At 31.7% G+C, this 15,536-nt stretch overlaps 1 protein-coding gene across 1 annotated transcript; it reads right to left on the bottom strand.

The window, feature by feature from the left end:
* Window positions 1-2,713: 2,713 nt before the first annotated feature.
* On the bottom strand, window positions 2,714-13,154 carry LOC141298396 (alpha-sarcoglycan-like). The gene is made up of 9 exons (XM_073828911.1): window positions 13,118-13,154; window positions 11,967-12,095; window positions 10,606-10,760; window positions 9,725-9,794; window positions 9,444-9,642; window positions 7,254-7,416; window positions 6,961-7,169; window positions 5,780-5,806; window positions 2,714-3,537 (listed from the first exon to the last, which is right to left on the bottom strand). The coding sequence occupies exons 1-9, from the start codon at window positions 13,152-13,154 to the stop codon at window positions 3,393-3,395; spliced, it is 1,134 nt and encodes a 377-aa protein (XP_073685012.1). The 3' UTR covers window positions 2,714-3,392.
* Window positions 13,155-15,536: the final 2,382 nt, after the last annotated feature.

Here is a 15,536-nt window from a genome sequence, read left to right as displayed (position 1 = left end):
TTCAGAATGCGTAGTTTGACTGGTTAATTAGAAAATACATAAAATGCAATTGTTTATTAAGGCGAGACGCTGCAGGGAAATAGGGTAAAAAAATTTACTACTAGTTATCACCTTACTTACTCAGTTGATTGATTACATTGATAATTGCAAACATTTTTTTGTATTACATGTTTTCTAAAATGTTAGGTTTAAATATGCAAATGAGCCATTATTTAATGAAATATGCGCTAATTTGCATGCATTTCTAGCACAAAAATCTAAAAACTCAGTTTCAAAATTCTTGTTTAATTTTTTTGATATATTAGAGTATATTTATCACAACATAATTCAGAAAAAAACTTAGAGCAGACAGGAAACACTATTTTTTTTTTTTTTTTTTTTACACCATTTTTGGGGAATAAAATGTTGCAAGCAAATACTTTATGAACAAATCCCTGTGTAAAAACCTTTAGGATATAGACAGGAATAAAAATGATCAGTTTAGTGTGTGTTACTTTGGTGTGTAAGTGCTACTGAAGTGGAGATTTATGGCTCAGTCTAGGAAAAAAAACACTCATTTTGAGAAAATAGACTTTAAACATATGTATTGTAATTGAAATCTATTGAAACAAATAGATAAAGTGCTGTAAAAGAAACACTTAACAGTGTTTTTTGGATGTTTTCTAACCACTAGTCTGAAAAAAAAAAAAAAAACACTTTATGAAAAAAACAAAAAGCCCAAAATCTCAAACTTAACAGATGCATGAAAAAACAGCATTTTTGCCTGCAGCGTCTCCCCTTAAAAATAAATAAATTTTATTTATATTTTAATATTATATATATATATATATATATATATATATATATATATATATATATAATTTTTTTTAATTTTTTTTTTTAAGCAAACAGCAAATCTAAATTAACATTTCAAATCATATTCCTAATCAAACTTTCTCAGGAAATTTGCAACACTGAACACCATTATGGTATGGTATTATCTATGCTTTTAGAACACAAAAAACATTTACTGAAGGCACCTTTAACAAACCAATCAAAGTATTTAATGGTGAATGCTGATAGTTCATCAGGATACACATTTTTCCACATCAAACCACACTATACACTGCATATAATCTTAAAATTGATATAAAAGTGACAGACATCCAGTATACTGATCCAAACTCCAAAGAAAGATCATGTTCCCATTGTCTGGAGTAGGAATAAACTAATTCTGGATTGGTATCAGCAGCAATACTTGACTTTTAAAAATGGCTTTTTTTCATATTTCCCTTTTATTTTCTATGTACCTTTTTTTAAACAATGTCCAATTTTTTGTACCACAAAAAAACTATGTTAAAAGTTTTGGTGTAATCGAATGACTAAAGACTGAAGGTTAAACTGATCACTCAGATTTGACCAATGCAAACTGACAATGATATTCATAGTCCTTATTAAAAATGAAATAATACAAAAAAAGATCTGCACACTGTTGTTCTCCCTTTATTTAGAAAAAGTTCAAAGTTCATGTTTTGGTCGCATTATCGTAACATTTCCTGATAGCACACGTACATCACGGAGACGTCTATTTGACGTCTGCATTACGTATTTTTTAGCATGTTTGCTCATCTGCAATACATCTATTGGACGTTTCCTATTAGATGTCAAATAGATGTATATCAGATGTCTTTAAGATGTTTATGATTTAGAACGGACATCTGAAAGAGATCTGTCAGATGTTTGTACCCTGCAGATGCTTTCCAGATCAAGAGATCTTTAACAGACATCTTGCAGACACACTGCAAAAAATGCTTTTCTTACTTACATTTTTGTCTTGTTTCCAGCCAAAATATCAAAAATTCTTAAATCAAGAATTTTTTTCTAGATTAGTAAAAATTATTGTCTTTATTACAGAAAAAAACAAGTCAAAATTAAGTGTGTTTTTGCTTGAAACAAGCTAAATAATCTGCCAGTGGGGTAAGAAAAATAATCGTTTTCTGTTTAAAATAAGATTTTTATTATTTTTATTTTTTTTGCTTACTCCAATGGCAGATTATTTTGCTTGTTCTAAGCAAAAACTCACTTAATTTTGACTTGTTTTTTTTTTCTGAAAACAAGAAAATAATTTTAAAATAATTTTAATAAATTTTTTTTACTGTAAACGAGACAAACTTATATCTAAAAGCATAATTACGACAAACAAGCCGTTTTTGAGATTGACCGTGATTTCGTTTTGTGGTCAATGGCCGGTGAATGGGAGTACTAGGGGCATAACTTGTCTGGTTATGCCCCTATGTTTGTCTCGTTTACAGTAAAAAAAAAAAAACAGCCCAGGTTGCATTTTGGCAATAGCTATCCTTTAAGAATTTTTAGATATTTTGGCTGGAAGCAAGACAAAATCAAAGAAATGCATTTTCTGCAGTGCATACATGTGGGTTGCAACCTTTCCTAAATAAAGAGAGAACAACAGTGTGCAGTTCTTTTTTGCATTATCTGATGTATTTTTGTGATATTGGACCTGGCCAAAATGCTTTGGATGTGCATACTCTGACCTTCCTTATTAAAAATGATCCATATGATTTATGAAGCTACATGTTGCACTGCAAAAAAAATGCTTTTCTTACTTAGATTCTAGACAAGTTTTGGCTTAGAACAAGCAAACATAATCTGCCAATGGGGTAAGAAAATCTTATTTCAAACAGAAAACAAGATTAGTTTTCTTACCCCCCATTGGCAGATTATTTTGCACTTAAATTTGAGTAGTTTTTTTCTGAAAAGAAAAAACTATTTACTTGTCTAGAAAATCCTTCTTTATTTAAGAATTTTTCAGATATTTTGACTGGAAAAAGACAAAAAATCTAAGTAAGAAAATCATTTTATTTTGCAGTGCACCATCACACAAAGGCTTCAAATCACTCAAAATGTACCGCACAGCAGCACGGCTCATATAGATTTATTATATACGAATTTTATGTTTTATTTGATTTATGATTTTTACTTCTTTGTTTCTAGATCTTAACAACTGTACTGTTGTTGAACATGTTTCAAGAAAAAAACAGGTAAATAGTAAAGGTAAATAATCTGCCAATAAAATCTTATTTCAAACAGACAAAGCAAGATTATATTTCTTACCCCATTGGCAGATTATTTAGCTTGTTTCAAGTAAAAATGCACTTAATTATGGCTTGTTTTTTCTGAAAACAAGAAAATAATTTTTACTCGTCTAGAAAATCCTTCTTGATTTAAGAATTTGTGGTTATTTTGGCTGGAAACGAGACAAAAAATCTAAGTAAGAAAAGCATTTTTTGCAGTGGGGTGATTTCATGACTTCATTAAACACACAAAGCAGGACACCATTAGTGACTGTAACACATTTCCACAGATGGTGGCTGTTAGAACGGCTCTGATGTCCCTCAGCTCTCCGCCATCGCCTGCTCCGCCATCAGGAGCGGCTGTAAACATTGTCGAGGACGGTCCACGGTTCGCCTGTCGCCGGTGGCCATCCTGCGCAGCTCGCTGGCGTTATCCTGGATGGTGTGGTGATGATACAGCTGCAGACTGAGACCACAAGCAGGGAAAATGTGTTCAGACACAAGTCAAAAAGGTAAAAACTAACAGATATCAGCAAATTATTTGGTCAGTTAGTACATTGAGAAACATTTCCTGTGTTAGGATTGCATGTGCATATTGAATCTCATTAAAGATGCAATGATTTGCATAATTTTTCAAAACAGAAATCTGAAGAGTGGATACAGCCAGGATCAAAATTAATACTCTTATTTATTTCTATTTATATTTACATTTACATTTACATTTATTTAGATTTATCAGATGCTTTTTATCCAAAACGACTTACAAAAGAGGACAATGGAAGTAAAAAAGGCTTAGCTTACTTAGTATTTTTGTCTTGTTTCTAGTCAAAATGTCTAAAAATTTTAAAATTAAGATGCATTTACTGGATAAGCAAAATTACATTAGATATTTAGTCTTGTTTTAAGCAAAATGCACTTAATTTAGTTTTCCCCCCTGCAAACAAGTGAAATTATCTGTCAGTGGGGTAAGTCAAATATTCGTATAAGTCGTATTTTACTAAGCCCACTGGCAGATAATTTTACTTATTTTAAGCAAAAGGCTCTTAATTTAGTTTTTTACCCTGGAAACAAGACTAAATATCTAATATTTTGCTTATGTAGTAAATGCATCTTAATTTAAGAATTCTTAAATATTTTGATTAGAAACAAGACAAAAATACTAAGTTAGAAAATCCCTTTTTTTGCAGTGTAGATAGAATAAAAAAAGAAGGTTTTTTTTGTGTGTGTTTTTTTTTAACAAACTGTAAGTAAACTAATAGAGATAGGATACAACACGAACATAGAAACTAGTGTTAGTTAGTTAGTTTTTTTTATTAGAAACAAGCAATAAGTAAATGAATAAAGAATCAGTCTAAAAGGGCCAGTTTTTTTGTTTATTTTTTTAGAATAGAATTAGAATAGAGGGTGCTAGAGTTAAAGGGTTAAATAAAGAAATATAGAGAAAAGAAAGAAAAAAATTTATCTGCATCTTGAAAAAAAATGTGATTTGCAAAATCAAATTCAGCTTTAATACAACAGTATATAACTAAAGCAGTCAGAAGTCAAAAATGTTAGTTTTTGTTGCCAGATAGTATACAAAATGTATCATTTAATTTATAATTAGTGAAGGACTGGAATAATATGAAGAGTTTATTTGCAAAAACAGATTTTTTTATTTTCAAAAATCATGTTTTTGTGTTAGTTAGCTATATTTTTGGTTATTTGATTACTTAATCAAAAAAAAAACAAAAAAAAACTGCAGTTCGATTGAGATTAATTGGAATGCTCAATGAATTTTTTTTTTACAAATGGTTCCAAATCAAATTATCCGTTTTTGCAAATTAACTCTTTAATGTTCATTTGACTTTTATCATTAAAGAAATTTACAGGAATTTATAAATAAGTTTTTTAATTTTGGATGTAGTAACGGCCAAAACATCTGGTTCATGTTTGCATTTTCTTCTGTCTTTGGCCATAATTCTAAGCTTGAAATTAGAATTGGGTATCAAATCATGTTGTATGTGTGAAAATGGGCTGAGAATTAATCAAAGAGTTGCAATCTGGTTCAGAGGAAGACAAAAATCACGTCTTTGCACTGCAAAAAAATGCATTTCTTACTTAGATTTTTTTGACGAGTAAAACAAAATTGTCTTGTTTTCAGAAAAACAATTAAGTGCAGTTTTGCTTGAAACAAGCAAAATAATCTGCCACTGGGGTAAGAAAAATAATCTTGTTTTCTGTTTGAAATTAGATTTTTTTTTCTTACCCCATTGTTTCAAGCAAAAACACACTTGCATTAACAAGAAAATAATTTTTACTTGTCTAGAAAATCTTTCTTGATTTGAGAATCAAAGTAAGAAAAGCATTTTTCTATGTGGCAGTTTTCTGCTGATTAACAGAGAAGACTTCTTACAAATAGTTGTCAAAAGCTGATGCAACAAAATGCGTCATATTTTATGGGACTGTGTGATGTGTTTGAAAAAAAAACTTTTTTTTTATCAGTTCATCAAAATTAATGGGAATTTTTTTTTTTTTTTTTTTTTTTTTTTTGAATTATTCAGCAAATATGATGCAGGACAGTTCAATAAGTATTTCGTATTTTCTTTCCACTTTTCTAAAAGATGACATGTTATGTAAGGAAAAATAGACTACAATCTAAAAACAATGCTTTTTCCTGCACTGTTTTTCCTTATAAACATAATCAAGGGGATAGAGTATAGATTACTTACTCAGGAGTCTTGGCGTTTCGTTTCACACTGTAAATCACAAAGACAAAGAGAAGAGAAAACTTAGAATGCTTATTAAAACAGCAGTAAATGCACTGCAAAAAAAGAAAGGCTTATCTTAGTATTTTTGTCTAAGAAATCTTAAATTAATTGCATTTACTAAATAAGCAAAATAGCATAAGATATTTAGTCTTGTTTCCGGGGGGAAAAAAGCGAAAGTAAGTGCAGTTTGCTTAAAACAAGACTAAATATCTCATGCAATTTTGCTTATCCAGTAAGTGCATCTTAATTTAGGAATTTTTAGATATTTTGGTAACATTTTCCATGAAGCCTGCATTCATAATACATCATAAGGGTATTCTTAAGGCATTATAATGAATGCATAAAGTATTATAAAAACCTTATAATATGTTATATATCATCTCATGAGTATTCTTAACCTTAGTCTGCTAAAAGTCTAAGGAGCATTAGTTGACATGTAGTTGGAAAGTTTAAGCTTATAGTAAATAGACTAGGTGAACATCAAACGTAATATAACGTCAAAAATAAATGTAATATGAGACAGTCCATTATAAATGAAGTAGATTTAATGTGGCGTCCATTGTGTGTTATAAATAATCATAATCTTAAAAGTTATGACCTCAAGTATTTTAATGCATTATACTTGTTGTTATGAGTAATCATGAGATGATAGAACATATACAAGACTTTTATTATAATGCCTTAGAAATACCCTTACACTGCAAAACATGATTTTCGTACTGATTTTTTGTCTTGTTTCCAGCCAAAATATCTGAAAATTCTTAAATCAAGTTGGATTTTCTAGACAAGTAAAAATTGTTAATTGTTAATTAAGTGATTTTTTTTTTGCCCATGGGATAAGAAAAATAATCTTATTTCAAGCAGACAACTAGATTATTTTTCTTACTCCATTGGCAGATTTTCTTGCTTGTTTCAAGCAAAAACACATTTCATTTTAACTTTTTTTTTCTGAAACAAGACCATTTTTGCTTGTCTAGAAAATCCTTCTTGATTTAAGAATTCTTAGATATTTTGGCCAGAAACAAGTAAGAAAAGCACTTTTGCAGTGTATTAATAGGGGCTACATAGACTTGAAACAAGACATAAATACTAAGTAAGATAAGCTTTTTTTGCAGTGTGTTAAAGCTGTCTGCTGTACATACAGTCCCTCTCTCCTGCAGCACATGATGTAGGCCAGGAGGACACAGAGGATCACAACCAGAGCCAGTGGAACGATGATGGTGACAATGTAGTCAGGGAAGAAATCTCTGTCAGGAGGAGACTCCGGAGGACTGAACTCTCCACCCCACTCCAGAACACCTGAGCCCACGGTAGGGACCGGAGCCGGAGGAACAGGTTTGGACAGATCAAACTGTGGGATGGCAGATGTGTGAGGATGGAGGTGAAGTATGCATCACACAGATGTTTCTGAGCTGAGGTGTGTGTTGTGTCTCACCAGAGCAGATCTGCACCAGCTGATGCAGTTGATGGGGTTTGTGCAGGTACTGCAGTCTCCACTGATCTTCCCTCCAGACTCACACTCTCTCTGATGCTCCGGCGTCTCCAGGCGCAGCATGCATTTGGAAAAGGGCTGGTCTGAACCCAGTTTCACATACACACTGAGACACATGACAAAATATGGGATTAAGTGTGTGGTCAATAGTTACACTGCAAAAAATGCTTTTTGCCTTGTTTCCAGTCAAAGTATCTAAAATTCCAAAAGGACAAGCAAACAAAATCTGCCAATGGGGTAAGATTTCAAACAAAAAACAAGATTATTTTTCTTACCCCATTGGCAGATGATTTTGCTTGTTTCAAGCAAAAATGCAAAAATTTTGACTTGTTTTTTTTTTTTCGGAAAACAAGAAAATAATTTTAACTCGTCTAGAAAATCCTTCTTGATTTTGGAATTTTTAGATATTTTGACTGGAAACAAGAAAAACATTTTTTGCAGTGTACTTTTAAAAGTAATGCATTACAATATTGCGTTACTCCCTGAAAGAGTAACTAATTATGTTACTTAGTTACTTTTTTATGGCAAGTAATGCGTTGCGTTACTTTTACGTCACTTTTTAAATCTAGCTAGGCTTGCTTGTTTGTTTTTAATATAAAAAGTTATATTTTTGGCAAATGTAAAAGCCCTTTTACACCAGAAGCCTCAGGCTGGATGAAAAGTACACTGCAAAAAAAGATGTTCTTACTTAGAATTTTTTGTCTTGTTTCCAGCCAAACTATCTAAAAATTCTTAAATCAAGAAGGATTTTCTAGACGATTAAAAAATGTCTTGTTTTCAGAAAAAAAAACTAGTCAAAATTAATTGTGTTTTTGCTTGAACCAAGCTAAATAATCTGCCAATGGGGTAAGAAAAATAATCTTGCTTTCTGTTTGAAATAAGTTTTTTTTGCTTACCGCATTGGCAGATTATTTAGCTTGTTCTAAGCAAAAACTCACTTAATTAAAGGCGATTTTCTCAATATTTAGATTTTTTTTGCACCCTCAGATTCCAGATGTTTAAATAGTTGTATCTCGACCAAATATTGTCCTATCCTAACAAACCATACATCGACGGAAAGCTTATTTATTCTGATTAATTGACCCTTATGACTGGTTTTGTGGTCCTGGGTCTCATATGTCTTAAAAAACTTTTTACAGTTACATGTTTTAAACCAAGATGAAAAGACTTTGAGAAGCAAAATTATGGAAGATAATAAGACCTGTTTTTATCCTGTCATATCTCTTGATATAATTTATTTTGTCATGTTTTAATCATAAATCACACAGTTAAAATAAAAAAAACTCCAGGCTTTTTAATAGTATAGTGTATAATGTTACAAAAGCTTTTTATTTCAGATAAATGCTGATCTTTGTATCTTTCTGTTCATCAAAGAACCCTGAAAAAATGCACTTAGCTGTTTTAAATATTGATAATAATAATAAAAATCATAATATGTGATCCTGGAGCACAAAACCAGTCTTAAGTAGCACGGGTGTATTTATAGAAATACAAATATAAAAATACATTGTAAGGGACAAAATTAGAAATTTTTCTTTTATGCCAAAAATCATTAGGATATTAAATAAAGATCATGTTCTATGAAGATATTTTGTAAATTTTCTTCCATAAATATATCAAAACTTAATTTTTGATTAGTAATATGCAATGCTAAGAACTTAATTTGGCCAACTTTAAAGGTGATTTTCTCAATATTTGGATTTTTTTGCACCCTCAGATTGCAGATTTTCAAATAGTTGCATCTCTGAAACATTTTGTCCTATCCCAACAAACAATACATCAATGAAAGCTTATGTATTCAGCTTTCAGAGGATGTATAAAAATAAAAAAAAATAAAAAAAAACCTTATGACTGGTTTTGTGGTCCAGGGTCACATTTGTCTTAGAAATTTACCCAGCTTTCAGATGATGAATAAATCTCAATTTCAAAAATCCAACCTTTATTTCTGTTTTTTTTTTAGTCGAGGGTCACATATATACTATAATGTACTGTAATACTATAGTATGTATTTGATACTGTAATATTATAATACTATAATATACTAAAATATGATATGCTACTATAATTTTAACCACCACATCATCATCATCATCATCATAATAGCTATGAAGAGTTCTAGCTCTATATCCTCACCCCTCAAAATATCCCGGCAGAGGCAGTGGGACGCGGCCACCTCTGTCCAGAGCTGAGGTGATGTTGACGAAATCCAGTCTGCCGGTTCCCCACAGGTTCTGAACGTCCAGCCTGATCTCCTCCTGAACAGCAGCGGGCAGCACTTTCTCAATCTCTCTGCGCTCGATCAAGAACTCGGCCTGATACGGCATCCGCTTTACTGGGAGCAGCACAAACCGTGTGTGTGAATGTCACGCATGCAGAGATGATTGAGACCAATTTTATACTCAGTGATTTCATACCTGCAGGACCCACGTTTATCACCAGCCTCTCTTTAGACGTGTCATAACTCCGCTTGTTGATCACGAAAATCTAAAAGACAACGCAGAACAGCACATTGTACACTGCAAAAAATGCTTTTCTTACTTCGATTTCTTGTCTTGTTTCCAGCCAAAATATCTGAAAATTCTTAAATCAAGAAGGATTTTCTAGACAAGTAAAAATTATTGTCTTGTTTTTTTAGAAAAACAAGCCAAAATTAAGTGATTTTTTTTGCTTAGAACAAGCTAAATAATCTGTAACAAATTACTGATTTACTGCTTGTTCTCCGTCGTCTTCGTTATCAATGCTGGTTATTTCAATGACTGACTTGTTGCATGCCAGTCTGTTGTCGTGGGGGCATTTCCACGCACAGAAACGTGACGCTGAATGAAACGAACTGTGATTGGTTGTTTGACATGTCAATCAAACGGTCTTATGGGCGGGCCTTGGCCAATGAAAGCTGCCATGAATTCCAGACCTTCAGCCGTCTGGCTACGTGAGACTAAAACTTTTTAGACATTTTGACTAAAAATGAGACAAAAATACTAACATACGCAAGATATTTTTTTGCAGTGCACAGAACAGTTTCAAGCAAAAACACTTAACTTTGACTTGTGGTTTTTTTTTTTTTTTTTTTTTTTTTTTTAAACAAGGCAATCATTTTTAATCATTAATTACTGATTTAAGAATTGAGATATTTTGGCTGGAAACAAGACAAAAAAATCTAAGTAAGAAAAGCATTTTTTTTGCAGTGTGAACTGTGTGAGCACAGTTGATCATGTTGATAATATCAAGGCCTTATAAATAATTGTAAATATGATAAAGTATGATCTGTTTTGAATGTCAGTGATGGGTTGTTGACCTCGATGATGTTCCTGCCATGGTCCTGCGGCAGCGGCGTCCCGTACAGGAATCCGTTCTCATACGGGTCTCTCTGGGTGAAGCGGAGCCAGCGGGGCAGATCTGGGAATCGCTCCTTATTGCATTTAAACACCATGGGATCATTATAAACATGACCTATAAATCAAGACACATCAGCTGTCAAACACACTCTTATACTAAACAGATGACCTTTAACGTGTGACCCTGGACCACAAAACCACTCATAAAGGTACATTTTTGGAAACTGAGATGTATACATCATCTGAGAGCTGAATAAATAAGCTGTCCATTGATTTATGGTTTATTACTGAGATACAACTATTAGAAAATCTGGAATCTGAGGGTGCAAAAAAACTAAGTATTGAGAAAAGTTGTCCAATGGAAGTTTTTAGCAATGCATATGACTAATCAAAAATTAAGTTTTAGTATATTTACGGTAGAAAATTTACTAAATATCTTGGAACATATTAATATCCTAATGATTTTTCAAATAAAATAAATATTGACAATTCTGACCCGTACAATGAATTTTTGGCTATTGCTACAAATATACTTAAGACTTTTTTTTTTTTTGTCCAGGGTCACATCCAGTGTTGGGGGTAATGCATTACAAGTAACGCAAGTTACATAATAATATAACTTTTTCCAATTAACTAGTAAAGTATCGCATTACATTTTAATTGACAAGAAAATATCTGAGTTACTTTTTCAAATAAGTAACACCAGTTACTTTTTCCCCCATTTATTGATTAAAAGCTCTCCTGTCCCCATGTTGAGAGAAATTGTGAGTAAAATGTTACTTTAGTTCTAGAATAAATGTGAACATGCATTAATTCATCTCATTCACTAAAAAACAGATACAGTGTTCCTCAAAATAAATAAAAACTGGAATTCAACGCAAACCTGCAATAATTAAATATGTTAAATAATACAAATATCCTTTATGCATTTAATCCCGTTTTATTAACCTTCGATGATCCAATTCATCCATACTAATAAGCAAAAATGACTCAAGATAATCTAACATTTGTTTAGTTTTTTTATTACTGAAGAAGAGTTGACATTTTTTTGACATCAATCTACTTTCCTCTAAGCCTGAGGCTTTTGCTGTGAAAAGGCTTTTACATTTGACAAAAATAGAGCTTTTTATATTAAAAACAAACAAGCAAGCCCTGCCCAGATTTAAAAAGTAACGCAAAAGTAACGTAACGCATTACTTTGCATAAAAAGTAACGTAATTAGTAACTTTTTTAGGGAGTAACTCAATATTGTAATGCATTACTTTTTTTTTTTTTTAAAGTAACTTTCCCCAACACTGATCACAGATTTGCTCTGACATACCGAAGACTTTATGAAAAGGCTCAAATTCGCTCTGGAAAACTTCTCTGTGCAGCTCATAGACAAACAGCTGACCGGCCGGAGCATCTGTGATAATGTCGGCCCGCACCAACAGAAAACCAGCGGCGCAGGCTATAAAACACACAGAAACCACAGGAACATTCAAGAACTTATATTCAGATTATTTATTATATTTGAGAATGTTTTTAATAGTACTTTATTACAGTAAATGTGCAGATTATCTGACATATTTGTAGATTTAAATATGAAAACACTTAAGGGGAGACACTGCAGGCAAAAACACTTTTTCATGCGCCTTTCAAGTTTGAGATTTTGGGCTTTTATAAAGTGTTTTCTCAGACTAGTGGAAAGAAAACACCCAAAAAACACTGTTAAGTCTTTCTTTAATGGCACTTTATCTATTTGTGTCAATAGATTTCAATTACAATGCAGATTTTTAAAGGCCAAGAGTGTTTTCTCCTACACTGAGCCATAAATCTCCACTTCAGCAGCACTTACACACACCACACTTTACATTTGTATTCCTGTCTATATCCTGAAGGTTTTTACAGAGGGATTTGTTCTTATTATTAGAATTAGCTTGATTTTATACAACATTTTATTCGCCCAAATATGTTAAAACAAGTACTTTTTTTCTGTCTGTTCTAATTTTTTTCAGAATTATGGAGTGACAAAAAGAGATTACCTCTGTACAAACATTTGACTCTTATATGAAAAAAAAAATAAACAAGAAAATTTTTAAACTGACTTCGTCCAGTGTTTAGATTTTTGTACTGGAAATGTATGCAAATTAGCGCATATTTCATTAAACAATGGCTCATTTGCATATTTAAACCTAACATTTTAGAAAACCTGCAATTCAAAAAATGTTTGCAATTATTAATATAATTAATCAACTGAGTAAGGTCATAACTATTAGTTATAATAACTTTTTTTTACTCTATTCACCTGCAGTGTCTCGCCTTAAGCTACTTGCATTTATTTATAGTTGTTGTATTTTCACTTCTGTACATTTAGTGCACTGCAGTGTGCCAAAACAAAGAAACACTCAAACCTACTTCTGTAATGTTTGTTCCAGCTTTGAAATCTTAGATATGTCTTTAAAGAGTCTGAAAGAAAAAGAATGAACTTGCCTGTTATTGCCAAAGCCCAGCTCCCTTTGTCTGCCATCTTGTTTGAGTCTTGATTGACAGAAGCACTTGGTCGAGAGAACAGAAACCCACCCAGACACCCGTCCTAAATACAGTGAGGGCTATATTTACCCTTCATGTCATCCAGCACTTCCCATTCTCTCTCTCTCTCTCTCTCTCTCTCTCTCTCTTTCTCTCTCTCTCTCTCTCTCTCTCTCTCTGTGTGTGTGTGTGTGTGTGTGTGTGTGTGTGTGTGTGTGTGTGTGTGTGTGTGTGTGTGTGTGTGCGCATTAAGAGCCGGGGGTGAAAACTTTTGGAATTTGAAGATCAGGGTACATTTTACCTATTTTGACTTCTTGAAAACATGTTAGTATCTTTTGTAGCTTCTGAAGGGCAGTAAGGCAAAATAAGAAAAATTTACACAACTCAATTCCGTTCAAAAGTTTTCACCCCCGGCTCTTAATGCATGTTTTTCCTTCTGGAGCATCAGTGAGTGTTTGAACCTTCTGTAATAGTTGCATATGAGTCCCTCAGTTGTCCTCAGTGTGAAAAGATGGATCTCAAAATCATACAGTCATTGTTGGAAAGGGTTCAAATACACAAAAAATATGAAAAACCAACAAATTTGAAGGACTTTTCTGAAGAACAGCAGGCATTTCAGGACAAACAAGGGACTCATGAACAAAAAAAACACAGCTGTGGATCATTCAGGAAACAACACAGTATTAAGAATCAAGGGGATGTAAACTTTTGAACAGGAATTTTTATAAATTCAACTATTATTTTCTCTTGTGGACTATATGTAAACATCTTCTAAGTGAAATATCTTATTCAGGTCAGAACTAAATAAACAATAACATGCATTTTGCATGATTCTTCTTAATTTGCTATAATAATTTAGCAATGGTGCCCATCCGCTCCCATTATTTGGCTGACAGACTGCACCGGTTTTGGTTAAAAATCTTCATTTGTGTTCTTCTGAGGAAACAAAGTCACCTACATCTTGGATGCCCTGGGGGTAAGCAGATAAACATCACATTTTCATTTTTGGGTGAACTATCCCTTTAACATTTAGCAGATTCTGAAAAGTGTTTGTAAACCTGTTTTGACCTTAACTGTAAAAATAGCAGAGAAGCTAATATTATTATCTTTCTTTTTTTCCCCAGGACCACAATGTTATCATGGATAGAGTGTAAGTGCACTACTAAGTGTACAACTTAGGTTGACTAGTGAGAAATGGCTGTGTTTCATCTTACCAACACATGAGGGCAGCATACATCTTTTGCTATTTGTTCTAAAACTAAATGAGCTGGTATAATGAAATATTTTTTATGTTTTTGCTTTTTTATTTTATATATTTACAAAAATACTGTACGTTTATGCAGATACAGCCTGCCGTTTTATGATCAGTTTATTAAATTCATAGTGCAGCAGTTATATGATTGAATAAATCAACATTTCTATCCTATTTACGTAACTTTAAAAACATTCATATAATTTGTAAAATTTTAACTAAACATTAAAACCATCAGCTTAAAAACTTAAAACATTAATCTTAATACTAAAAAGTAGGAAATCTGCATATGTAAATACATAAATAGCTGCTTATATGTTTTATGAACATAAATAAATACTGAATGAATAATATGTCATATATGGCATGCTATATATGTCAGAAAACAAAAATAAACAAATAAAATAATTTAAAAAAAAAACATAAAAATATTGTCTTGTTTTCAGAAAAAAACAAGTCAAAATGAAGTGTGTTTTTACTTGAAACAAGCAAAATAATCTGCCAATGGGGTAAGAAAAATAATGTTATTTCAAACAGAAAACAAGATTATTTTTACCTCACTGGCAGATTATTTTGCTTGTTTCAAGGAAAAACATGTGAACGAAAACAGTTTTTTTTTTTCTGAAAACAAGGCAATAATTTTTACTTGTCTAAAAAATCCTTCTTGATTTAAGAATTTTTAGATATTTTGGCTGGAAACAAGAAAAAACATCTAAGAAAAGCATTTGCTCAAACTTGTTGTTTTTGTAGTATGATTACTTATGATTAAATATTTTGATTCTTATAACAGGAAAACTGTGAAAACCACACATTTGAACAATTATTTAATTATTATTTAATTTGTTTATTTTTGCTTTTTGCCATAAATGGCATATTATTCATTTCAGTATTTATGTATGTTCATAAAACATTTTAAGCAGGCATTTATTCATTTACATATGCAGATTTCTTACTTTTTAATCTTAAGATTGTTTTAACTTTCAGCTTTTATTTTTAATGTTTAGTTAGAATTTTCTACAAATTATATTACTGTTAGTTTTTTAAAGTTATGTAAATAGAATAGAAATGTGGATTTATTAATTTATACAACTGTTGCGCTATGAATTTATTAAACTGAACATAAAACTA

This window comes from Garra rufa, chromosome 22 (assembly GCF_049309525.1).
Source record: "Garra rufa chromosome 22, GarRuf1.0, whole genome shotgun sequence".
Classification (NCBI taxonomy): domain Eukaryota; kingdom Metazoa; phylum Chordata; class Actinopteri; order Cypriniformes; family Cyprinidae; genus Garra; species Garra rufa.
This window is presented reverse-complemented; position numbering and strand designations above follow the sequence as displayed.